This window comes from Quercus robur, chromosome 5 (assembly GCF_932294415.1).
Source record: "Quercus robur chromosome 5, dhQueRobu3.1, whole genome shotgun sequence".
NCBI classification, from domain to species: domain Eukaryota; kingdom Viridiplantae; phylum Streptophyta; class Magnoliopsida; order Fagales; family Fagaceae; genus Quercus; species Quercus robur.
In genome coordinates, this window is record NC_065538.1 from 60712338 (window position 1) to 60737633 (window position 25296).

Sequence of the window (25296 nt, forward strand, 5' to 3'; positions counted from 1 at the left end):
TTTTGTAAATATTCTCACCCTGTGGGTGATCTGTCCACTTTGTGGACTTTGGTAGTCATCTGCACCCACGGTTATCCATCCTTTTTTGAGAATTTAAGTAGAAAAACACAGTTGTGTCTGAATAATTCCTCTTTGAAAAGAAAATGCGTTTGTAGGAAATAGGAAAAGTACCTGCCCCCTTGGGCTTAAAAAGGCACAAAATATTGTAGCAAAAAAATTATTAAAAGAAAACTAGTAACTGTAGCTAAAAAATAAATGGGAAATTGGGGATCATCGCTGTTTCTCTCATATTATCTCTACTGGTAGTATTTCTGCAGATGCTCCGTGTTCCATGAGTGCTGCAGCTTTTGTTCGTCCATCGTCTCGAGGTGGTAGGTGCCCTTCCTCTGCCATGACACGATCCTGTAGGGTCCTTCCCAGTTGGGGCCGAGCTTTCCTTGCGAAGGATCTCTAGCGGCACCCATTACTTTCCGTAATACAAGATCATCGACCTGAAAGTCCCTATGCCTCACTTTGGTGTTGTAGTGTTTTGCCATGAGATTCTGATAAAGTGCTAACCTCTGCTCTGCTGCTGCTCTGACTTCGTCCACTAGGTCGAGCTGGAGGCGCATGGCCTCTTCGTTCTTATCTTCATCGTAGCTCTCCACCCGGTAGCTCATGAGCCCCACTTCTGCGAGAATGACAGCTTCAGTTCCATATGCAAGTCGAAATGGTGTCTCTCCAGTGGGTGTTCTTGCCGTGGTCCGATATTCCCATAGGACGCTTAGTAGTGCATCCGGCTAGATGCCCTTTGCCCCCTCGAGTTAGGTCTTGATTATCTTGAGCAAGGACCGGTTCGTGACTTCGACTTGCCTATTTGCTTGCGGGTGTACGGGCAACGAGTAGTGATTCTTAATCCCTAGTTCCGAGCAAAAGTCTCTGAACGTGCTATTGTCGAATTGTTTACCGTTGTCAGAGAAGTATCCCGTACCTGCATATGATAGTTCTCCAGACAAAACTTCGGATGTTCTTCTCCGTGATGGTGGCTAAGGCTTCCACTTCTCCCACTTAGTGAAGTAGTCTATGCCAACTACCAGGAATTTTAGCTGCCTGATCACCATCAGAAATGGCCCCATGATATCAAGTCCCTATTGTGCGAATGACCAAGGTGCCGTCATAGGGGTCAGTTCTTCGGACGGTTGTCTTATGAAGTTGCTGAATCTCTGGCACTTGTCGCAGGACTTGACATAAGCTTGCGTATCCTTCAGCATTGTAGGCCAGTAGTATTCTACTTGGATCAACTTGTGTACTAATGATCGCGCGCTTGAGTGGTTTCCGCAGATACCCTCGTGTACTTCTCTCATTATGTAATTTGCTTCCTCGTGGCCTAAACACCTCAGGTACGGTCGAGAGAAACCTCTTTTATATAAGACGTCTTTTATCAGCACAAACCGTGATGCCTGGACCTTCAACTTTTTTGCGGCACCCTTTTCGTCCGGTAACACGCCGGTTCTTAGGTAGGACATCAACAACGTAGTCTAATTGCATTCAGAGTCTACTTCTTGCATACTTATTCTGTCATCGATAAGTGAGGAGAGTTGGACGAATGATAATACTTGTTCGAGGACAAGCATAAACCCGGCTGATGCAGCTTTTACTAAATGGTCGGCACATTCGTTTTCTTCCCTTGGGATCTGAACAAATTTGACTTCAAGGTTGCCGATTCGGTATTTTACTTCTTCTAGGTACCTCTTCATTCTATCGTTCTTGCACTCGTAATCCCCATTGATCTGACTTGTTACCACCTGTGAATCGCAGTGTACGACTATGTTTTCCGCACCTGCGGCCTTTGAGAGGTCTAGCCCAGACACCAAGGCTTCGTATTCTGCCTCGTTGTTGGTTGTGGGGAAATCCAGTCGGATCATACATTGGATCTTATCTCCCTCTGGTGTTTGGATCACTACGCTGGCTCATCTGGCTCGTTTATTCGAAGATCCGTCTGTATAGATATTCTATTGCCATTTCTCCTCCGCCATCTGGCTGTCTCTGAGGGTGAATTCGGCGATGAAGTCAGCTACTACCTACCCTTTTACGGCCGTCCGCGGGCAGTATTGGATGTCAAACTTGCTCAGTTCTACTACCCACAAAGACATTCTTCCTACTGCTTCTGGGCTACTCATAGCTTTTCTCAACGGCTTGTCAGTCAAGACAACGATGGTATGCGCTTGGAAGTATGGCTTAAGTCTTCGCGCTGCGATTATCAATGCGAAAGCCAACTTCTCCATCTGAGGGTACCTCTCTTCTGCCCCTCAGAATGCTCGGTTAATAAAGTAGACTGGTTTTTGGGATCCATCCTCCTCTTGTGCCAAAGCTGCACTTATAGCAGCTTGTGAAATAGCTAAATATAGGTAAAGCTCTTCTCCCGGCATGGATGGACTGAGCAACGGTGGAGATGAGAGATATGCCTTTAGGTTGTTGAATGCCGTCTGGCATTCATCCGTCCACTTGAATGACTTCCTTAGAGTGCGGAAGAATGGTAGACACTTATCCGTCGCTCTTGAGACAAACCTGTTTAGGGCTGCAATCTTTCCGTTCAAACTTTGGACCTCCTTGACCGTCTTAGGTGGCTCTAGCTCCATTATGGCCCGCACCTTCTCTGGGTTGACCTCTATTCCTCTTTAGGACACCATGAAGCTCAAGAATTTCCCGGCCATCACTCCAAACGCACACTTGTTTGGATTCAGCTTTATGTTGAATGATCGGAGTGTGTCAAATGTCTCCCTGAGGTCGTCTAGGTGGTCAACTTCATGCAGGCTTTTTACCAACATGTCATCAACATAAACCTGTACGTTTCTACCAATTTGGTGTGCAAACATCTTGTTCATTAGCCTTTGGTAGGTTGCCCTAGCATTTTTGAGTCCGAAAGGTATCACCTTGTAGCAGAATAATCCCTGGCTTGTAACGAAGGAGGTCTTCTCTTGGTCAGATTCATCCATCCTGATCTGGTTGTAGCCTGAGAAAGCGTTCATAAAACTTAGGAGCTGGTGTCTCACAGTCGAATCTACCAAGGTATCTATCCGTGGGAGTGGGTAGCTGTCTTTAGGGCAAGTCTTGTTGAGGTCCGTGAAATCTACGCACATGCTGCAGTTTCCATTGGCCTTTTTAACCATGATGACGTTTACCAACCAGTTGGGGTAATATACTTCCCGGATGAAACCTGCCTCTAGTAACTTTTGAACTTCCTCAGCTATGGCCTTGTCCCACTCCTTGGCGAAGACTCGTTTCTTTTGTCGGATTAGAGGGAATGATGGCGACACATTTAACTTATGGACCATGACTGAGGGGTCAATCCCTGGCATGTCTTCATGACTCCAGGCGAACACGTCTTGGTTATTGATTGGTGCAAAACTGCTAGTGCACAGTATCATAGTTTTATAGTAAAGTGATGAGAAGAGTATCGTCCTCAAGGATTGGTAACTTACTTTTGACAAATACCAAAATTATGCTAATCTCGATTTTATCTAGAGAAGTCACTAAGGTTTTTGTAATTGGAATTTAAAATAAAATCAATTTAATTAAAAGATACATAGAGGAAAAGAAAGATGTTATTTGAAAATCAACTTAATGAGAAAGAAACTTCTAGGAAATCGATTTCACATAATCCCTCACTATGCTTTACTCATCTAGCTAATTTAATTTAATTCTCTCTATTTGTTAGCAATCTCCAAACTCTTCCAAAAGCCTCTTTCGACAGTCAATTGGAAACATTCTTGTTCATCAATTTACACAAGAGTATGCAATTTAATAGCGAAAGAAAGCATTAAGACCAACTATTTTAATACTACATAGGTTCATACAAGTCTTTCGATCTCTATATTTATCTATGCTGAAATATTCAAGATCTATCCTATAATTCCCTCTTTCGACGGCAAATCACAAGATTAAAATCATCTAATTAATGGCCAGTTAATTAGAAGCAATAAGCTTAAAAAAAATCAGACAAACATGAAGAGAAATTGTTCAAATTAACATAGAAAAGCGAGCATAGTTCGGAACTAGATTACATCGTTTTCCTAGAATAAAGAAAATTTAGTTCATGCTAAAAATCAAATTCAACATAAACGAATTCACCATCATTTTTCTGAGAAGATTCTAAGGAAAATAAATGCTGAAAAATTATCTGTTCAGCCCTCTCTGTTCAGCATTTTTTCCTGTTCCAGCCCTCTTTGTTTAGCTTCAGCGCCTCTTTCTTGTTTTTCTGTTTTAGCCCTCTTCTTTTTGTTTTCTGTTTCAGCGTTTTTTTCCTGTTTCTTCTGTTTCAGCGCCACTTTCTTCTTGTCTTTTATTTCAGAGCCTCTTTCTTTTCTTAAATGTGTTGCCCTTTTTCAGCCCAAAAACGTTGCTCTATTCAGCCCAAAAACGTTGCTCTTTTCAGCCCAAAAATGTTGGTCTTTTCAGCCCAAAAACGTTGGTTCAGCGCCTCCTTCTTTTTTTCCTTGCCAACTTCTAAGGCCATAAAGAAATCTTCCTTTGATTTCGTTTATTCAAGACCCAGTATTCTCTTTAGCTGCTTCACATCTCTTTTATTTGAGTAAATCTTTATTTTCTTCAAATCTGGAATAAAATTTAAATAACAAAAATCAAGTCTAAAATCAACAAAATAAATAAAATTAGACTAAAGTTTAAAGTTGAGAAGTGATAAATTACACTCAATTATGCAAGTCGTCAATTATCTCTGAGGAAAGTCGTCAGCGTTTGGCGCACCGGCCAACTAGCTAGTGTGCCAATTTTAGTCGTCCGCTCTAGCCGTGTGTCATCAAGTCTCACCTCTTCCAGCTCTTCAACCGGCTCCGCTAGTGGTCGTTGCTCTTCAATACACATCGCTTGTTGTTAATCCTCCATTTCTAACATGGCAATATAGCATTCCCGTGCTGCTATTTGATTTCCTCGCAGTTCTCCCACCCCATACTCCGTCGGAATTTAATCATCAAGTGGTATGTTAAAGTCATTGCCTTCCAGGAATTAAGAGTGGGCCGTTCGAGAATGGCATTGTAGGCAAACGAGCAGTCGACTACGAGAAACGTGACCTCCTTAGTGATCTGCTGAGGATAGTCACTTGCCATCACAGATAGTGTTATTGCACCCAAGGGGAACACCTTCGATCCCCCAAATCCCACGAGTAGGGCATTCGTTGGGGTTAACCTTTCCCTGTCAATCCTTATTTGCTGGAATGTCGGGTAGTACAGTATGTCCGCCGAGTTGCCGTTGTCAACGAGGACCCGATGCATGTTATAATCCCCTATTTGCAAGCTAACCACAAGTGCGTCGTCATGAGGATGGTGAAGTCTTCGAGCATCATCCTCTGAAAATCCGATTATGGGGTTATCTATTCGTGGCATCTTAGGTACGGATCCTGTAAGTTGGACGCTATGGACCATTTTGAGGTAGGTTTTGCGGGCTTTTTTGGAAGATCCGGCTACGGTTGTGCCCCCTACGATCATTCTTATGTCCCCTATAGGTGGTCTAGGGCGCTCATTGTCCCGTCGTGGGGCCTATTCCTGGGGCGGATCGGTTCTTTCCTTGTTGACGAACCTCTGTAGCTTCCCTTGTCTAATGAGGGCCTCAATCTATTGTTTCAGATCGTAGCAGTTGGCTGTGTCGTGCCCATGGTCTCGGTGAAAGCAACAATACTTATCCCTTGGCCTCTTGTTGGGATCTCCCTTTAGTTTACCAGGGAACGTCAGTGCTCCTTCATCTTTGATATGCATCAAGACTTGATCTATCGGGGCGGTTAATGGGGTGAAATTGGTGAACTTCCCCGTGGGGGGTCTAGGGCACCTTTCATCTCGTTGATCTTCGGTTCTAGCAACCTTTCGTCCCTTATCTTGTCGTGTGTCCTCCTGTCTCTCCCTCTTCCTGGGCTTCTCTTCGTGGGCTAGCAATGCATCTTTTGCGTTCATGTATTTGGTGGCTCTGTAGAGTACGTCCGTCATGGTTTTTGGGTCATTCTTGTATAAAGAAAATAAAAACTTACCCTTTCGCAGCTCGTTAGTGAATGCAGCTACGAGTATCTTATCGTCAGCTTCGTCAATTGAAAGGGTCTCCTTGTTGAAACGAGTTATGTAGGATCGCAGTGTCTCGTCTTCTCGCTACTTAATGCTCATTAAGCACGCGGTGGACCTTTTGTACCTATGTCCCCCAATGAAGTGTGAGGTGAACTGGGCGCTCAACTCCTTGAAAGTATTGATGGAGATTGGTGTTAATCTACTGAACCAAACCCTTGCAGGGCCCTTCAGCGTTGTCGGGAATGCCCTACACATGATCTCGTCTGGTACCCCTTGAAGGTGCATTAGGGTCTTGAAAGTCTCTAGATGATCGAGGGGATCCTTGACCCCATCGTAACTTTCGATTTGGGGCATGCGGAATTTCTGTGGCAGGGGGAATGAGTTGACAGAGGTAGCGAACGGTGAGTCAGTTCTGTTTACTAGGTCATCAAGATCATTGGACACTCATCCCTTGAGGGCATTCATCACGACCTCCATCTGCTCCTTCATCACCTGCATCTCTACGATAATAGGTGGAGGGACCGAGTCCATGAGGGATGGAAGGCTCATGTTTTGCCGCTCTGGTCTGCTTGGGGTGTTGCTGCCCTCTGGCTTCTCTTGGTCCCTTCGTTTGGCACTGGTACCTTCTTAGTTTTCCTCCTGAACGTTATGTCCTGCGTCCCTTTGGCGTAGCTACTCCTCTAGATCATAGTTCTATTTTGTGAGTCGTTCTACCGCTGCCATGAGAGTCTGGACCTGCCTCTCTAATGTAGTAGATCTTGGCGGCTCGTCTCCTTGAACGTTGTTGGTGGTAGCCATTGAGCGAGTGAGTACCATGCAACTCTTATGTCCGGGAGTCGATAGTCTGGCTAAACTCTTCGTTTCGCACAGACGGCACCAACTCATGATGCCGTAAAATCACCAGTGAGTTACACAATTCTCGTACGCTTGAACTAACAACTTGCAAGAAGAAAGAAGTGATCTAACAGAGGGCACCGGTGTAGTGCTGGCCAAATACCCTCCGAAGGTCAAGTTAGAATTATTCTCAACTCTAGAGTGCTAGAGAGGGGTAAATTATGCGTACCTTGATTTGTGAGGGTATTAGGGTTTTTATAGTAGTAGAAGGTTGGCCTCTTTTCCTTGATGTAGAAGTCTTTTCCTTATAGGAATCCTCTTGAGTAATCCCAAACGTGATGGACAAGACATTTCCTTGTAGAGAAGGTCTTTCATTAACGCACGTATCTTCTGGAATGCTCCTTGCACTAGGATTCTGATTTCCTTTGGGATTCTATTGGATTTCAAACGTGTGTCACAAGTATTTTAAATCATGCTAGGCCCTAGGCTCACCTATTGCCGACCCATGGGCTAGGATCCGTCAGGCCCAACGTGGTGAAGGTTCGTCATGCTAATTTTTACCCCTTCACACACCAACCCACATACATTTGTGAAGCCCCAAGTCAACATAGCCCAACCCAAAAATCCATCGACCCAAACAAATTATTTCCCCTGTTTTCAAGTCATGCCCAACCCAGCCCATTATATTCCAACCCCAAATTTGATTAGGAATTAGAATTAGAAACCATATATTATAAATATTGTTTTATTTGGAGATTAGTATAGATGGGAGTTCTACACCCTCAAGAAAGTTTTTGACTTTAAAATAACAAAAGTGTGCATTTTTTAATATAGCAAAATTACAAATTTGATATTTAACTTTTACATGTCGTAAATTATTTCTCAAACTTGTTCTAATGATAGACTTATATTAGTGATACTTGAACTTGATAGCAACTTATCAAGTGAATAAGATGGTGATTCTACAAAGTTTAAAAAAAATTAATGTTGAATGCAATATACAACTCACACTAACAAAGGAACAAAGGAAGAAATACAAAATACTTTAAAGTTGTCTCTTCCAATTTATTAGAAATATTGATTGAGTTGTTCTTTAAATTTGTCTTTCATACATTTATTGGATAATTGAGGATGTTAAGGATTGGAATCCTAAGTTTAATTTTAATTTAAGTTTGATTAATATTTTACATTTAGTAATTTAATGTTTCATATCAAGGATAAGAATTTATAATGATAAAGTCTTTTATGTTTAAATAAGAGATCTGGGGTTCAATCTCCCCTACACCAAAAATTGATTGGTGTCTTAGTTTGATGATAAAGAGGTATTATCAGAAGCAGATACTTTAAGTTAAAACTCTCTCAAAAAATGATAAAAATTTCTAAGACTAGAATCTTAATGTACAATAAAAAAAGGAAAAAACAAAGAATTCTTTTAATCTATATATATATATATATATATATATATATACTATGCAAAATCAAAAAAGGAAATACGTATTAGATTTTACTATTAATTTAAGCCACAAGAAGTTAGAAATATCAGTTAAAGCCTAGGACTACTTCAATGAGATTTATATCAAACTACGTGAAAAATTTGGCCATGGCTTTTATATAATTTTTTTTTAATACTATTAGTAATTAATAACGGATTTATGCTCATCAAGACACCCCCACGCTTCAGACTAACAAATTTACTATCAACTTTCTTTTTCTTCTTTTCTTTTAATCTATAAATGTCTCACACGACTTTCATTTGCCAACTTCGTATTAGCTAGAATCATATTACATGTCCGATATTGTAATGTAGAATTAGCAACAATTGCTATTTCAGTGCAGAGATTTGTATGTAATGTTTCTTATTAGCAGCTTTATGGACATTGAGAACGTGCTCTATTAGCTTTCTATAACAAAAACTACTTAAAAAGAGAGATAGACTCGTATATTGCACAGGTTAACGACTAGTCTATATATATATTTGGTTCTTATATTCTTCTCCTATAATTTCTAAGTTGATAAAATTTTTAATTTTGAATCACTTCTTTGGATAAAGTTTGATAGACACAAAAATTTAATAATTTAATATAAACTTAACTTCTTCTCATCCATCAAAAAAGAATTCCTATTTTATTTTATTTCTATGGTTTGTCAATTTGTTCTTTTTTTTTTCTTTAAAAAAAAAAATAGACAGACACAATTATATTTAGGTTTTTTTCTTTCTTTCTTTTTTCATCTCTCTCTTTCTCTCTCTCATTCTTTTTTTTTAAAGAAGAAAAAATAGTAGACTTTATTCATAAAGAATCATATTTTTTTACTTTCTTTTTTCATATCTCTCTCTTTCTCTTGTTCTCTCTCCAAATTCTTTTTTTAGATAAAGAATCATATTGTACAATGGAAAAGATAAAAGAGAGATATTCTTCTAACCAAACAATGAACTCTTAATTGCACTAACCACAACTAGAGTAGCACGATTACATCGTAAAAGAATACAAGAAAATGAACTCTTCATTGTACTAACCACAGCTAGAGTAGCACGATTACATTATAAAAGAATACAAGAAAAAAAAAAAAAAAAAACACTATATCTAATCAAATTAATATCTTCAAGGGTCCATGCCACCTTAAGTGAACAAATTCCTCGTCATAGAAGCCGTTGTACAAAGGGGATCCAAATTCTTCTCCTACCTGAACACATGATGCAGCTTACACTTCACCATAAATAATTGTGAGTAGGAATTTTATGATCCAAAAAAACCAGCTTATTACGGCAACTCATATCATCCATAAGTTATGCAAAGAGTATCAAAATCTGATGAGGTAGTTTCTTGAGAGCAGCATCCATTGTGTCAATGAAGTTAATACGAGTAGGTAGCCTAAAACCATTCTAGAGAGGAGATTGCAGCCAAACAACTTGGGCAAATCAACACTCCAATTTCAATTTGCAAAAAATATGCAATTTGAAAAAAAAGAAAGCACTAGATCACATAACCTTGTGACAAATCCAATTTCTTCATTATTCTTGCAAAACCATCCATATTTAATCAAGTTTTGGGATCTTCTTTGCTTGCCAAACAGCAGAGGTCATGTACTGCCTCTTGGATCCCAAGCTCTCGGCAATTAATGGCATGTTTGGATGGAGGGGGGAAGGAGGGGTAGGAGAGGGGAGTATAGTAGAGTTGGTTAAAAATAAGTTAATTTTGTACTAAATTTACTCTACTCTACTCTACTCCCCCTTCCTCTCCCTCAATCCAAACGGTCCATAAGGCTTAAAAGATTCATGTTGGAGGAGGGGTGGAAAAGTGCACCCAGCTAAGGATTGAGAAAGACTTAAGCTATCATTGTTAAGAGCTTGTTTTTTGTGAGCAGGAGACTCTAGCGAAGAAGCAGTGAAAGGGCGTTTCGTTGGGTGCGAAAAAATAGTCTGAACTTCAGGAGATGAGAGATTGTTCAACTTACGTAAGATACATTTCCATGATCAAAGAGATAGTTTGTTATGGCCCGAAAAATCCTCAGCAGTATTTAGATTGTTCAACTTACGTAAGATACATCTCAATATTAGTGTTTGAATATCCCTTATTTGAATTTTTGTTATCCAAAATTGGGATTTTACAGCTGCTTATTCTCCTCACCTGCTTATGTTGCCTAGGATACGTATCCTACCTATTATTTACTATGCTAGATACGTGTGGGTGAAAAAATGTGTGAAAAACGTGTAATATTATTTAAAAATTAAAAATTATTGCTTGAAATAGTGTACCATACACCCCCAAAGTCTTTAACTTAGCATTTGACTTTTTTTTATTATTATTTTTTTATTTTTGGTTGAGCTCCCGCGTTTTACACACTAGCCTCTGAGCACGCGCTCATGCGCGTGCTCAAAGGCTCTTCTATTATTTGGGTAAGCATTTATTATAATTTAGAACATTTATTATAATTTGGGATTACTACATTTTCCAATCACAAAAAAAACCTAGGGGTGTGATGAGTGTCATGTGTGGAGAAATAATTTTCCAATCATACCCCTAGATTTTTTTGTGATGAAAAATTATTGTGATTGGAAAATTATTTCTCCACACATGACACTCATCACACCCCTAGGTTTTTTTTGTGATTGAAAAATGTAGTAATCCCAAATTATAATAAATGCTCTAAATTAACCCTTACCCAAAAAATAGAAGAGCCTCTGAGCATGCGCGTGAGCGCGTGCTCAGAGGCTAGTTTTTTGCTAATAAATTTTGTAAGGTTATATGTAATGAATAAATAAGAAAAGAGGAAAATTATCTTATGAGAGATTCTCATGAAACCTCTCTCCTACATTATGTGTGGGTTTCCTATACTGTCGTTACATGTCTCCCACAAACCCACCTAAAATGTTTTTCCTTTTGATATGTTTGTAGTCATTTTGTTTGGAATTTTTTTTTTTTTTAAAGCTTCATAAAATTTATTTGCTACTAAAATTTTGATCCGCCTTATATTTTTCTTTTTCACAATCTCCCTACTAAAATGTTTGGATAATCAAATTTAATGGTTACTAAAATATACTCAGAATTATCTATATCACTCTTAGCTAACTTGCACTCTCAAATGACAAAAAATAAAAAAATAAAAAGGGAATAATATAAAAAATAAAAAATGAAGAATATAATGCAACATAAAAAATGAAAAGAATTCTAAAATGAAAGAAAGAAAATAATCAAACAAAAGGGTATATGCCATTCAGTTAGTAAAATGTAAACAAAATGATTTCAAAAATTTGTTTGTGCCCTCTACTAAGTCCACAATCAAAAGGTAGTTTCTCAATAAAATGAATAAATGGTAAAAAAAAGTCAGCTACTTACAATACATAATATTTACTTTTAAAAAAAATACATCTCTCTTAGATCAAAAGCCAGGGAAGTCAATTGTTCTCCCATCTTGCTAATATCCTCATGTTCTTAACACATGTACATAACATTTGCAAGAAAAAAAAAATGGTAAGACCTGGGCTCCACACAAAGCACAAAATGGTGTTGTAGAATAGAGGCCAAAGATGCAAATGTTCAATCCGAAATAAAACCAAATAAATTGTGCAAGCAAAGGAATGATCAAGTGGCACAGCCATCCATTGAGTTCCATTGATTTTCTTGTGAAATCAAAGAATTAATGGGATTTTGAGGAATGCTCTGCATATTGGGTTTCATAGTTTGCTAACAACACCACACGTGGTCTTGCCTAGCTTGCAATTGAGATTAAATCCATTTACATTTTTGTTCAAAAAAATTCTAAAATAAATTTATTACAACATAAATAAAAAAGAAACCCTACTCACCATATATTCTGTATGACAATGGTTGCAACCCAAGGCATTAAAAATTGGATAACAATGAATGGAACTCAAGAGAAGACACGTTGAGAGCAAAAACAGATACAATATTTTAAAGCATCAATTGAATGTAAGAAATAGAAAACTAAAAAACATTATAAGTAAAAGAATAATATTTTCTTATATACTTATCCAGATAATCTTGGAAGTCAAGTAATGAAGTGTTTTGTTATTCCAGTGCAGTAATATTCTATTAGGTTTTTTTTTTTTTGCTATATCCAGAAGAAGAAGAAGATGAAAAGGAAGGAGGATATAACATGAAACTTAAATAAAATAAAATAAAAACTGGATAAGCAAAAGAAGTTAAAGAGAAGTTAAAATTTTTAAATTTGATAGTAAAGCAGTTTCTTAAGAGTAAAACATGGGAGAGTGGAATTCAAACAATTTGTTAGGAGTAAAATGTGGGAGTGGAATTCAAACGTGCTAAGGTTTTTTTTTTTTTTTTTTTTTCAAAATAGAAACGTGGTAGATAATTTTTTTGATACAACGTGGCTTTTTTCATTAGGTTTTTTGTTTTCAATTTTTATCAATTTAAGATTTTAAACCATTTCTTATGATTTAGAGATAAAGATAATTTCATTAGGTTTTTTATTTTATTTTATTTATTTTTTATTTTTTTTAATGAACGTGAGGTTTTTTCTAAGAATAAAATATTAGAAATTTTACTATTTAGTTGTGTTTTTTTTTTTTTTTACTCAACGTGAGGTTTTTTTTAAGAATATAATATTAGAAACATGTGTTAGAATAAGTGGGTTAGTAGAAGTGTTCCTATTTTGTAGGTAATGTTTTGTCAAATTTATCTAAAATTTAGGACTCTTTAAATTGATAATTTTACATGTTTAACCCTACTATTTCACATGTCCATTCCAATGACTCCTCAATGCAATCCAAAAAGTTTGTGCATACATGAACCTAAGAGAGATAAAAGAATTAGGGAACCAAGTATTTAAAAAAAAAAAAAAAAAACTTTAATTAACAAACCAACGTTAGCATGCATGTTAAAGAGAAGTTAAAATTTTTTAAATTTGATAGTAAAGCAGTTTCTTAGGAGTAAAACATGGGAGAGTGGAATTCAAACAATTTGTTAGGAGTAAAATGTGGGAGTGGAATTCAAACGTGCTAAGGTTTTTTTTTTTTTTTTTTTTTTTTTTTTTTTTTTTTTTTTCAAAATAGAAACGTGGTAGATAAATTTTTTTATACAACGTGGCATTTTTCATTAGGTTTTTTGTTTTCAATTTTTATCAATTTAAGATTTTAAACCATTTCTTATGATTTAGAGATAAAGATAAGTTTATTAAATTAAGGGTATTTCATTAGGTTTTTTTGTTTTTTTTTTTTACTGAATGTGAGGTTTTTTCTAAGAATAAAATATTAGAAATTTTACTGTTTAGTTGTGTTTTTTTTTTTTTTTACTCAACGTGAGGTTTTTTTTTTAAGAATATAATATTAGAAACATGTGTTAGAATAAGTGGATTAGTAGAAGTGTTCCTATTTTGTAGGTAATGTTTTGTCAAATTTATCTAAAATTTAGGACTCTTTAAATTGATAATTTTACATGTTTAACCCTACTATTTTACATGTCCATTCCAATGACTCCTCAATGCAATCCAAAAAAGTTTGTGCATACGTGAACCTAAGAGAGATAAAAGAATTAGGGAACCAAGTATTTTTTTTTTTTTTTTAAAACTTTAATTAACAAACCAACGTTAGCATGCATGTTATTAAAGAGAAGTTAAAAATTTTTAAATTTGATAGTAAAGCAGTTTCTTAGGAGTAAAACATGGGAGAGTGAAATTCAAACAATTTGTTAGGAGTAAAATGTGGGAGTGGAATTCAAACGTATTAAGGTTTTTTTTTTTTTTTTTTTTTTTTTTTTTGAATTTGAAAAAAAAAAGAGTCGGCCAGAGGTTTTTTTTTACAAAACATAGGATTTTTTTTTTTTCAAAATAGAAACGTGGTAGATAATTTTTTTGATACAACGTGGCTTTTTTTGTTTTCAATCACCACCAACATTTCAAAATTAAATTTTTAAAAAAAAGGAAAGAAAAAAAAAGAGAGTTAACGTGATACATATATATTAAAAAAAAAAAAAAGTAGAACTCAAGGTTGCTACATACCTAAATAAAAAAAATTTAACGCCAAAAACATATACATTCAGTCACTACCAACATTTCAAAATTACATTTAAAAAAAAAAAGGATAGTTAACGTGATACATTAAAAAAAAAAATGTAGAACTCAAGGTTGCTACATACCTAAATAAAAAAATTTAACGCCAAAAACATATACAATGATGGTAAAATATATATATATATATATATATATGAAGAAGGAAAAAAAAAAGAAGTGAAGTGAGGAAGGAGAAGGAAATAGTAATTGATCATTTATGTGAAACTATTTTTATTTCAATTCAAAATTTTTAAATAAAATGTAAACAAAGGCTATTAAAGGAGGTAAGGGAAGTAATACTGTTTAACTGTTTACGAATGATTTTGAATGCTTTTTTTGTAGCATAAGACAGCCCTGTCTTTGGATCACAATCCCTAAACATGAAATGACAATTCATTAAGAAGTGCAATGGTAGAGTATACGAAGGAACCATTTATTTCAAAATTACATTTAAAAAAAAGAAGAAGAAAAAAAAAAAGTTAACGTGATACATATAAGAAAAAAAAAAAAGTAGAACTTAAAGAAAGTCAATCATAAAAAAAAAAATAAAAATAAAGAGGAACTTGCAAAAAATAGAACCTGAAAATTTGTTGAAGCCTTTTACAGTAAATGTCTTTAATCTGAAGAAAAAGAAAGGAGAATGTAGAGCTAAACTAAATGTCTTCAATTTGAAAAAAAAAAAAAAAAATGAGAGAGAGAAAGTGAGATAGAAACTGCAAAGCGTATGTGAGTTTGTGGTTTTAAAATGTAGGAGTTTTAATTTACATATCTATTCCCGGTAGTTGAAAACTTGTAAGTGGGTATGATGAGGATATCTTAGGCATGAAAAATGTGGAATTCAAACAAGGAAGTCCTTTCAACAGTTGTATAAAAAAAAAAAAAAAAAAAAACCACTGTTTCTCTTCAAAACAAAAAAACCCGATAAGGACTTTCTTCTCCGTTCTTTCACAAACATGAGAACAACGACTACACAATGCACTCGGCAGAGAGGCTCCACAGCACCATTGAGATCTGTGGCGGATTGACCCAAGAGACAACTCTCCACTTACACCCATTTGCACGGATGGGTTTGCTCGAAGCTTCTCTCTCTCTCTCTCTCTCTCTCTCTCTTTGGAACACTGGTAATTCAGGTTTTTCTCTCTCACTCTTTGGGTTTTCAATTTTGGTAGATATATAGATTCAAATTGCTTCTTAATTTTTTATTTTTCCACTCCTACTTAGGGTTTTGGTTTTAGGTTTTTAAATTTCTTGATTAGTTTATTTTTATGATTAATCGATGGGCAGTCCTAACCATTTAATCTGTTTACATAGGTTGTTGAAATTAAACATCTGTTAGCATCCGCCTCTGTTTTCTTTCAAACCCACTTAGGGTTTTAATTGTAATGTATTTGATTAGATAGTTGCAGATAGTTACTGTAGCTGCCTTGGTGTTTGTACAGAGTTACTTAAAAAATAATGGAGTAACCTAAGAGTTTCGTAGATTAGAAAACCTCATGAGCACAATCTTTCAGTGTATGCTGCTGTACACATCATGCCTTCAAATATGCAAGCTTAGTTTCAACCTAAAAACGAGAATATCGGAAGGGGGAATTGTTTTTTAAAAAATGTACTGATGGAACCTAAAAATTTTGGAACGGACAGAAAAAAAATCTCATACTGTTGTTAAATAATAAATAATAATCTCCACTAAGTGAAAATATGTCTGAATAGACACAAAGCATCCAGAAACAGGTGAAGTTTGTAGAGCTAGCCACATAGGATTAGATTAGATAGTTGCAGATAGTTTCTGTAACTGTCTTGGTGTTTGTACAGAGTTACTTTAGTTGTTTTTCTACAAATCAAATAGCTGTCCAAGAGAAGGTATAAGTAGGATTTCGTAGAAGTTTTTTGTTATTTCTATAATTCTATTCGATAACAAGTCATTGATGAATCTGGGTTCTAGAGTAACCTAAGACTTTCAGCTAGGGGCTAAAACTTATTGACTATTGGTCCATTCAAAAAAATAATGGAGTTTTTCTGCAATTTTGTTTTAGGCTTATTTGGTTTACTCTTTAATATAATTGAGATTTTGGCATTACATTCCTAGGTTGGAGTTATTAGTTTAAAGTGAACATATTCAATATGGAAAATCACTTGATGTTAACATCTTTAAGCTGGCAACAACATAGTACAATGTTGTTTGCTTCTACTTCTAACAAAGAGTAACTGGCTCAAAAATTATTATTAGTCATTCTAGAAAGGGAGTTATTAGTTAAAGAATTTAAGTTAGCACTGAACTTTGAATGAGTTGAAACATGATGCAAGAATGAGCTTTTCGTATGAAATTTGGTGTGACAACATCTCTCATACTGAATCTAACCATGTAATTATGTATTTTACTGCCAAAAAGAGTTCAAAACTTGAACCTTCTTTTGGATTGGTGTTTGTACTCCAATTTTGTTAACAATTTTCCTGAATATTTTGTAAAAAAATATATTCTTTTTGGTTGGGAATGCTTAAGGGTTTCAAGTTAGAGTGAGTTCAAGGATGTGCAAACGCAGGAGCCAATGTGGGAAAAACAACATGAACATATGCTAAGTACATGAAACTTTTCCTTCTAATTTCAAAATTGGTTTTTTTTTTTTTTTTTTTTTTTTTTTGTGCTCCCTATTTTATTTTATTTTTTTGATAAACTTATTTTTAGATTTAGAAAATGTCTTCCAGGAATCAATTTCGTGAAATTAATAGTAGGTTATTCTACTAAAGTTCAAATTACCACTAATAGGTCTACTTGTTTTTAATATACTTTTAAGCTTTTAATTCTGACCTTCACAGTGTGTTCCACTCATGATTTGCATGTTCTAAATTGCAGAGAATGATGAGGTACTGTTACATTATGGCTGCATCAATCAAGTGTTACTACTGTAGTTAGTGTTGAAATACTCATTGACATACTGTAATAATTAATTAGTAGTTGGTAGCAAATATTAATGTAGTTAGTATTGTACTAGGACTACGGTTGTAAAGTCTTAGGTTGTCTTAGATGATTCACAAGTCACATTTTGTTGTAAATGCCTTACCAGCTTCTGTCGTGGTTAATTAGGTGTTTGCTTGGTCTTTCTTTTTGGCTGAATGAATGTTTGGTCAATGAATTATATTTCTTTCTCATGTATCATATAGTTTGTGGTACATGTTATGGGATAAAGTTAGAGAGATATATAAGAAATACAACAATGTAATTGTTAGAACTTAGAAATACACATTAACAATAACAAAGGAGCCTCAACATAGGAAACAAAACACATTTAATCCTACGCAACACAAAACTAAATGAAATTATATTGAGTTCAAGCCTAAGACAGAGTTGGCAGTGTATGAAAATTGGGGAAGAAAAAGAGAAGATTGTGTGTGTGATTAGAATAATCTTCTAACTCATATTTAATAGTTTTCCCGTGCATAGAACGGGTTAGCGACTAATATACTATAAAACTGAAACTTTTGACTTTTTGTTGACCTCTTCATATTATGCCACATAAGCTTTGGAGCCTCCACAAATTTCCACATCATTTTAACGTTTTTAATTTATTTAAATGTTTTGAGTAAATAACACACAAAAGCTTTGAAAAACCCGATTTTTTTCTGCCCAACTCCTCTTTACGCTCTTGGACAACTTCCAGACTTCATAGCCACAAATACTTCCATAGAATTATCCATAACCAAGAACTTCCACCAATTGCTCAACCTCTGCGGTGAGAGAAGAAGCACTAAGCCGTACAAATCACTACTAAGAGAGACTTGGAAAAGGTTTGTGGGAGACTCAATGATGTTGACCGAGTTAGGTGTGCGATTGAAAGAACAATGGAAGCTACAACAACGACCCACCTGCGAGTTCCTTCAATTGAACAATAAGATCTGCGCAATTCGGGCACTGCAATCTACTGAAATTTGTTGGGTTTGATCAAGCACATGGAGAAGACCATCAATTTTTGCTTGATTAGAACAATGTGTATGTGGCCTGAATTTTACTCTATGAAAAATATCTAATAGACCATCAATTTCTCATGAGAAGTTAGATTCCCCTTCGATAATAGAACATTCTAATGTTCATAATTTTTTTAATGGATCATTTTGAAGGTTTTTTCTTCAGTTCTGTATTTTTTGGGTGGATTCACTCACTCCCGCATTTTTCTTTTCATTCCCTTTTAGAACATGTACACCATGTGTTTGACAAAATGTCTCACTCACTCTAGCATTTTTCTTTTTTGATAATTCAATAGTTATACTCTTGGTTTTAATTGTCAAAGGAATCAATAACACATTGAAACACCACCCATATGAAAAACCAAAAATGCGATAGTTGACCTACCTAGCATGGCGGGTGTTACTTAAACGCAACTTGCCAACGAGTCAATCTAGAACTACTCATAAGTAGCTTGATTCATTCATCAGCACAACAAGCAAACTAATTGCCCAATAAATAATATAGAAACATTATCCCACATTGCTTTCAACATTTTTCTCCTCCCTCCATTTTTATCCCATGCATTACACCAGAATGGCACACTAAATGCATTGTATGTACTAACATTGAATTTGGAAGACAATTATTTAGCTATACATTATATCAAACGTGTCAGAGTGCTTGCAAAGATTTTCATTGCAAAAAGAATAATGGCCTTTGAAAGACAGTTATTTAGCTAAAGATTATATCAAACATGATGAGCTGTGACGTGCTAAAAGTACAAAAAAAAAAGTACTTCTCTTTGTATTGTAGACTAAAATGTGAGGCCATAACTTATACTTTTTGCTTGAAAGGTGATCCACAATATTTTACCTATGAATTAGCTGAATCCTTACTGTAGGAAAATAATTTCATCATTCTCAAGTGAAATATGTGGGGATAGTGCAGAATCAATGACACATGAAATATGGGAGTGCTGAGAAGCGCTGGAAGTCTAGAGACCAACCATGATGTTTCCATAGGTATGGTATTATTTTGGTCTTTAAAGCAAAATGGGCATGTCATGGAGGTGGAGGTCATGCTGAATATAGCCTGTCTATTATGGTACAATTAGAACGAAAGGTGGGTGGGTGAAGCTTTGAAGACAACAGTGAATTTGATGCAGACAGCCTCTAATCTTAATATGGAATTTATGAAAGCCTAGAAAACTAATCAGATAAGAGTGGTTGTTGAAAAGTGTAGATAGGGACCTCATGTAGGTATGTATTATAAGGTAAATTTGGCTGTCAAGGAATTACAGAACAATGCCTATCAAAAAAAGGAAATTGTAGAACATAATATGGTATGGTTTGGGGGTAGTTCGTGATAGTGGAAGCCAATGTATAGGAGCTATGCATGCAAAAAAAGCAGGGAATAACCAAATTGCAATCATGAAATTGTCATATGGTAGTTTGCAGTTGTTCCTATGAATGATTATTTGATTTAGATTTTCTTTCATTATTATTTTTTTTTACAATTATTATTACAATTATGATAGTTCATATACAATTAGAAAGCTTTTATGTATAAACTATACTTTCATAAGAATTTTGTCTGTGCATTGCATGGGTTAGCGACTAGTTTGTAAATACTATATAACCAAAGATGTTTGACCATTGGTTGACTTCCTTAAGTTGTGTCACATTAGATTTGGAGGCCTCAAAAGTTTCCATGTATGCATTGTTTTAATTAAAAAAAAAAAAAAAGTTCTTCTGATTTTATACCCAACGTTGTTCAACTCTTTTCCCTTTGCACTCTCTCTATCCTTACAGTAACTCCTCTCTCTCCAGGAAGGATAACTGGCGACCACAACCCAGCTAGTGTGGAGCTCAACCGCCCACCGGCATTTTTAATCACCGCTGTCTTGTCCTCTCTCTCCACTCTCTAGTCCACTATCTATCTTCTCCGGCAACAGTTTCAGCCCCCAACACCCTGAGGCAGAACAACCCCACTTGAATGGCTGCCTTAGTCCCTCTGCTAAGTGAATCCTACCACAGGCCCGGCTGTGGCAGAGGGTGTGCCTGCCTTTTCAGTTGTCATTATTGGCCTCACTAGGTCTATCGCTATCTCTCTTCTAATTTTTTTTAGACTCTATGTTCTGTAATTTTTTTCCCCTTTAGAAGATATGTTTATTTATTTATTATTATTATTATTTTTTTAGGGTGGAATGTTTCAAAAAAATAATGGATACCAGTAGGCTCTAATAGTTCTTCATTGTATGAGAAGAGAACAGAGGCCAACCCTTCAAAGTGTTCAACAAAATGTTTGAGCCAAACTGAAAAAAAGGCTTTGGCTTGGAGGCATGGGTTATAAAGATAGTGTTGACATTAAGCACCGTCCTAGTTTTATTGTATATTTGTGGTCTGGTGTTTGATAGTTTGATCTAATAGAAACAATCAAATATTTTGTATAGCAACAAAAATTAGGTCACCTTGATTTCACCTTCTAATTCGATTTGTTTGACTATTTTGCTTTTCTAAAGCTTTGATTTGTTTGTCTCTCTCTGCCAATCACTCTAAAAAATATTGCTTTATTATTTTGGTGTGAACTTAATTAACGAGACTCTATGTTACATGCACAACAATTGTTTGATAAAACACCTGATTGTTTTGTTCCTTTATCAAACACCTGATTGTTTTGTTCCTTTTCTAGAATTTAAATTTGTACCATGTCCATTTTGCAGGTCTAATACGTGGAGATGTTCTTCCTACACAGTATATACATGGTCTTGCAGTATGTAAAATGTCCATTTAGCACATGGTTTTCTTCCTTCTTCCAGATTGTGGCAATTTATATCAGATTTTCTTTTTGTTTATGTGTGATGTACAATACTTCTTATTGTAGAATTGTTTTCTTGGTTTTAATCCTTATTTGAAAGTAGGAGCATAGACAAGAAGAGCTAAGATTCGCTTAATTTCCCATCATTTTTTCATGGTAAGGCTGTTCTTTTCTCCCTTTTGTTTAGTATATAGACACTCATTAGCTTGACTTGACTCACATTACTAATCAATAATAGAATACATGACAAAGCATGCTCAAAGTTAGGTGAAAGCTATGTTATTCTATTGAGATTAAGTTCTTGGTTTCAGGATCTTAAAGGCTTTCTTTGAATTGTCTATATAAAATGTTTTTGTAAAATATGTTACTATCTAATTTTATAAAGAACATTTTTCTACCATTGAGTTGGCTTATCAGACTTGGAATATATGTTGTTTGTTTTAAATCTAAGCCACATATGTAAGGGGTTTGTGATGTTTCCTCCCTTAGAGGTTTAGAGTATGGGTATGTACACTTTACTTGAAACTGTAATCTGTGTACACACTTTACAAATTTTTCTAATAATAGAAAATTTTCTGCTGCGATTGTTTAATGCAAACTATTAGGATGGCTTGCAAGGCTAGGAAAGCTGTGAATTATGGACACAAATATGACCTATGAAAACAAGTTGAGTAAAAAGTGAAGAACATAGAAGTAATACAATGCTTGAGTGGTTTTCCCAAGAGATCTCGGATTTAGTAAGAAGAAGAGTACTAATTTTGAGAAAATTTGAGGATAAAAGAAAAAAAATTATGAGGTGTTTGGCTCAGGTGTTTTGGCTGTGATTTACTTATTTGTTCACAGTCAGAATTGTCCAATATATTTTCAAAGAAAGAAAGCATAGAAAAGACAAAGACATGTTGAATGTTAGAGGGTTTAAGCGAGGTTTGACTTTGACATGCATTGTAAAATAGGTGGTGAAAGATTAGCTTTTTTAGTAGGATTTCTAGAGGCTTGCATGTTTACAAAGCCAGCCAAGGCGGTGAAGGAAATTTTTTTATTATTCAAGTAGGAAGTTATTGAAGTAATAAATGGATGTTAATTTTGAATGGAGTTTCAATGTAAAGAAGGTAGATCTCTAGTTGGGTATTACGATAATGATGATGGTGGTGGCAGCAATGTTCCCTCATCAAGTAGTTTTTTCATCCTTATGATTGCAGTTTATACTGAGCACTGTTCTTTTTGCTTTAGTTTCAAATTTTTAGTGGTTTCAATGCTTCATATACTTTCCATGGTCTGAAGAATACTTCTTTAATGATAATAGTTTGGTAGCTTTCCAAAGAAAGATTAGTGGTGCTGGCATTGTAGATTTCAATAAGTCATGGATTATAGAATGCGTCTATGCATAACTTTATTAATCTGTGTTAGTTTAAATAAATTGTTGAACTTTCCCATCAATATATAAAATTGTTTATTAAAATTTTCCGTGCATCCTATGGGTTAGCGACTAGTATATTATAAAACCAAAGTCTCTGACTTTTTGTTGACATCATAAGAGTGGTCCACCTCAACTTTGTAGCCTCCACAAATTTATACATCATTCTTAATTTATAATTTTTTTAATACACTTCAATTTAACCCTTGAACAACCCTACTATATACACGAACATGATGGTATTTGAATACTTCCAGATGCAGAAAACAAACCTTCAAACTCCAACCTGAATGGTGCCTACCACAGCCCCTCAGCCTTCCGCCAAGCCAAGTCTACCACCACCCCAGAGTCAAAAACTGAAGCCTCTGACCGTCTCCTTCAAACTCTCTCTCTTTCAAATGCATTCCCATCTCCTTCTCCTTCTTCTTCAACTCTCTCATCCAACGCAGCTCCCCATCATTTTCTAACCTCTCCATCGTTGAATTATAGAAGGTACAAAGGTGCATAATTGACGGCAGGGGATTTTCTCCCATTCTTAGCAATACCCGGTTAGGAATTTTCTTTTGGTTAATTATTTTTTATTTTTTAAATTAGTTTTTGTTAACAAGTTTGTTAATTTTTTTACTGTGATTTATTGTGGAAAATAAATTTAAATAGAAACCATGATGTTGATTTTTAGGGTTTCATTCATGATCTACTTCAATTTATCTAGGAAGAAAATCCCAAATACTTTGTTTTCTCTGCGAAATTTCGATATCTGTTATTAAATTTCACCTACTTTTGAATGAATTCTGTGTTAATTTCCTTATTCATAAAAGCCAAATAGATTTTTTGAGGGGTTTTGTTAGGTTCTTTGTTTGGTTGAAGACCCCAGCTTCTTCTCCAATTTCCTCCTTCATTAACCTTGGCTTTGCCGTTGCTGCCATGCTCAGTGAAGGGCTGAATCTATAGAGTTTAGAAGTTGTCTGCAAATCCCAATAATAGCAAAGTGCATAATTTGGAAGTTAAGGGAAAAGGTATCAATTTTTTTGTTGCTCTGTGTTGTGAGGGTACTGGCAGAGAAAGCTTAATTGGTGTAGTTTTGCTGAAGGATTTTAAGGTTGAAGTGGAAGCAATTGGACTTGCTTAATGATTTTGCTGAAGGTATCAATTGGACTTGCTCAATGATTTTGAAATGCTTAGGCGGTAATCAGAGCCTTCACAAATCTAATGTTGTGTTTATTTGTAATTGCTTTATTTCTGAAATTTTTAGTTATATTTTTCTTTCAAGAATAATTCAGAGGTACCCAAATGAAGGTTTTTCTGTTATTGTTTATAGTGACACAACTGATTATATTAATGAGCTGGGTTTTGGGTTTTTGACTCATATGTGTGCATGTGAGAGTTTGGTGTGCTTTATTATGTTAAATTAACCATAAATCTGTTATGGATCAGAAGAACTTAGTAGTTACTTCTTTAATGGTTAATCATGGATAGAGTTTGGTGTGCTTTGATTTGTTAAATTAGCCAAATCTGATATGCCTTTCAACTTTTTAATCATGGTTATGTTGGCTTTGCTGACTTTGTATTAGTAACAAATTAACAATACTCTCGGTTCCATGTTTAACTTGCCAATAAAAAGAAGGGGAAAAAAACTGGTGGTTTGGGTGTCTCCAAGGAGGAGATCCATTCCAAATGTCAAATATTAACTCAATTATATGTTTTAGAATCAATTGTTTCTGGTAGTCTACTTGGCTCTAGTTAGAGGTTGAACTATAAAGAAATTGAAGGAATGGAAACCCACCTGTGACATTTAATATTTGGACATTCTTATTACTATATAATGACTGTAGTTTCTATCTATCTACTTGTCATCTCTTTTATTATATTATCTTATAAACAGTATCCTAACTCCTAAACAAGAGACATGACTCTCATGAAAATGAAATGCTGCATCATAAAGCAAACCTTAATGGATATCTCGCCTACCACACCGGTCAAAATCTTGACAGGACCCATCAGGATACTGACCGAGATTTCTTCATGAGTGCAAAAGAAGCCAAAGAATATGGGCTTATAGATGGTATCATTATGAATCCTCTCAAAGCTCTTCAGCCACTGGCAGCTATGGCAGAGGCCGAGACTAAAGTTGAGTCTGGTGTGTAAATTTCTCTTGGGTGACTTCTGTAGTGGAGGACATGGCTTTATAGAAGAGTTAAATGAAGAATGATATTTTCGGTGTGCCTGGGTTCATATTAGTTCATGATGCTGATTTTCTTTATAGCAGAGAATTAAGAACCTTGAATTTTGCTGCTGTTTACCCCTAATTTCCAAATGATCAGTGTTGGCTGCATATCATTCCTCTCTCTATTTGATATGGTCGAATATGAGTATTAGGTATGGCCGTGTATAAAATTATGGGGATATCTTCTTAAGAGATTCTTCTTGTCAAGCTCTATTTTTATATCTTTGGTTCTCCTTGAAATAGGTTGAGCTTTGCGATGATGACGAGTTTCTTGTTCTAGCTTATGATGAGATGGTTAGTTGGTTTTTCACTTATTAATGTGTTTTTTCTCTATAATTTGTGAAATTTACTCTGAATGCTTTAGGGATAATATTCGAATCTGTATTTGTTAAGTGGCAGTCTGGATTCAAAACTTTGTAAATATGGTGAAAGTGTAGATGGTCTTGTGTATGATGATAAACTAGGCTATAGGTGTTTGCCACTGCTTTATTGGTTT

At 35.4% G+C, this 25296-nt stretch overlaps 1 protein-coding gene and 1 long non-coding RNA gene across 11 annotated transcripts; one reads left to right on the top strand and one right to left on the bottom strand.

Moving 5' to 3' along the window:
• Window positions 1-296: 296 nt before the first annotated feature.
• LOC126728483 (uncharacterized) lies at window positions 297-1904 on the bottom strand. Its single transcript, XM_050434296.1, has 3 exons — window positions 1550-1904; window positions 873-970; window positions 297-779 (listed from the first exon to the last, which is right to left on the bottom strand). The coding sequence occupies exons 1-3, from the start codon at window positions 1902-1904 to the stop codon at window positions 297-299; spliced, it is 936 nt and encodes a 311-aa protein (XP_050290253.1).
• Window positions 1905-15296: 13392 nt separating this feature from the next.
• On the top strand, window positions 15297-25192 carry LOC126726537 (uncharacterized). 10 transcript variants are annotated; one of them, XR_007655965.1, is made up of 7 exons: window positions 15297-15535; window positions 16906-16982; window positions 20175-20439; window positions 21068-21144; window positions 21229-21318; window positions 22834-23124; window positions 24459-25192. It is a non-coding gene; the product is annotated as an uncharacterized LOC126726537 (long non-coding RNA). The 10 variants fall into 10 exon arrangements; XR_007655964.1 differs by having other exon boundaries at window positions 21263-21318; XR_007655961.1 differs by having other exon boundaries at window positions 21266-21318.
• Window positions 25193-25296: the final 104 nt, after the last annotated feature.

Excerpts from the sequence above, each read along its gene's own strand:
- LOC126728483 (XM_050434296.1), bottom strand. The coding sequence starts at position 1,904 with ATGATCCGACTGGATTTCCCCACAACCAACAACGAGGCAGAATACGAA. Across the intron at positions 971-1,549 it reads ACTTATCGATGACAGAATAA|GTACGGGATACTTCTCTGAC; the intron begins GTATGCAAGAAG and ends TATCATATGCAG. Across the intron at positions 780-872 it reads AGAATCACTACTCGTTGCCC|CCGGATGCACTACTAAGCGT; the intron begins GTACACCCGCAA and ends AAGGGCATCTAG.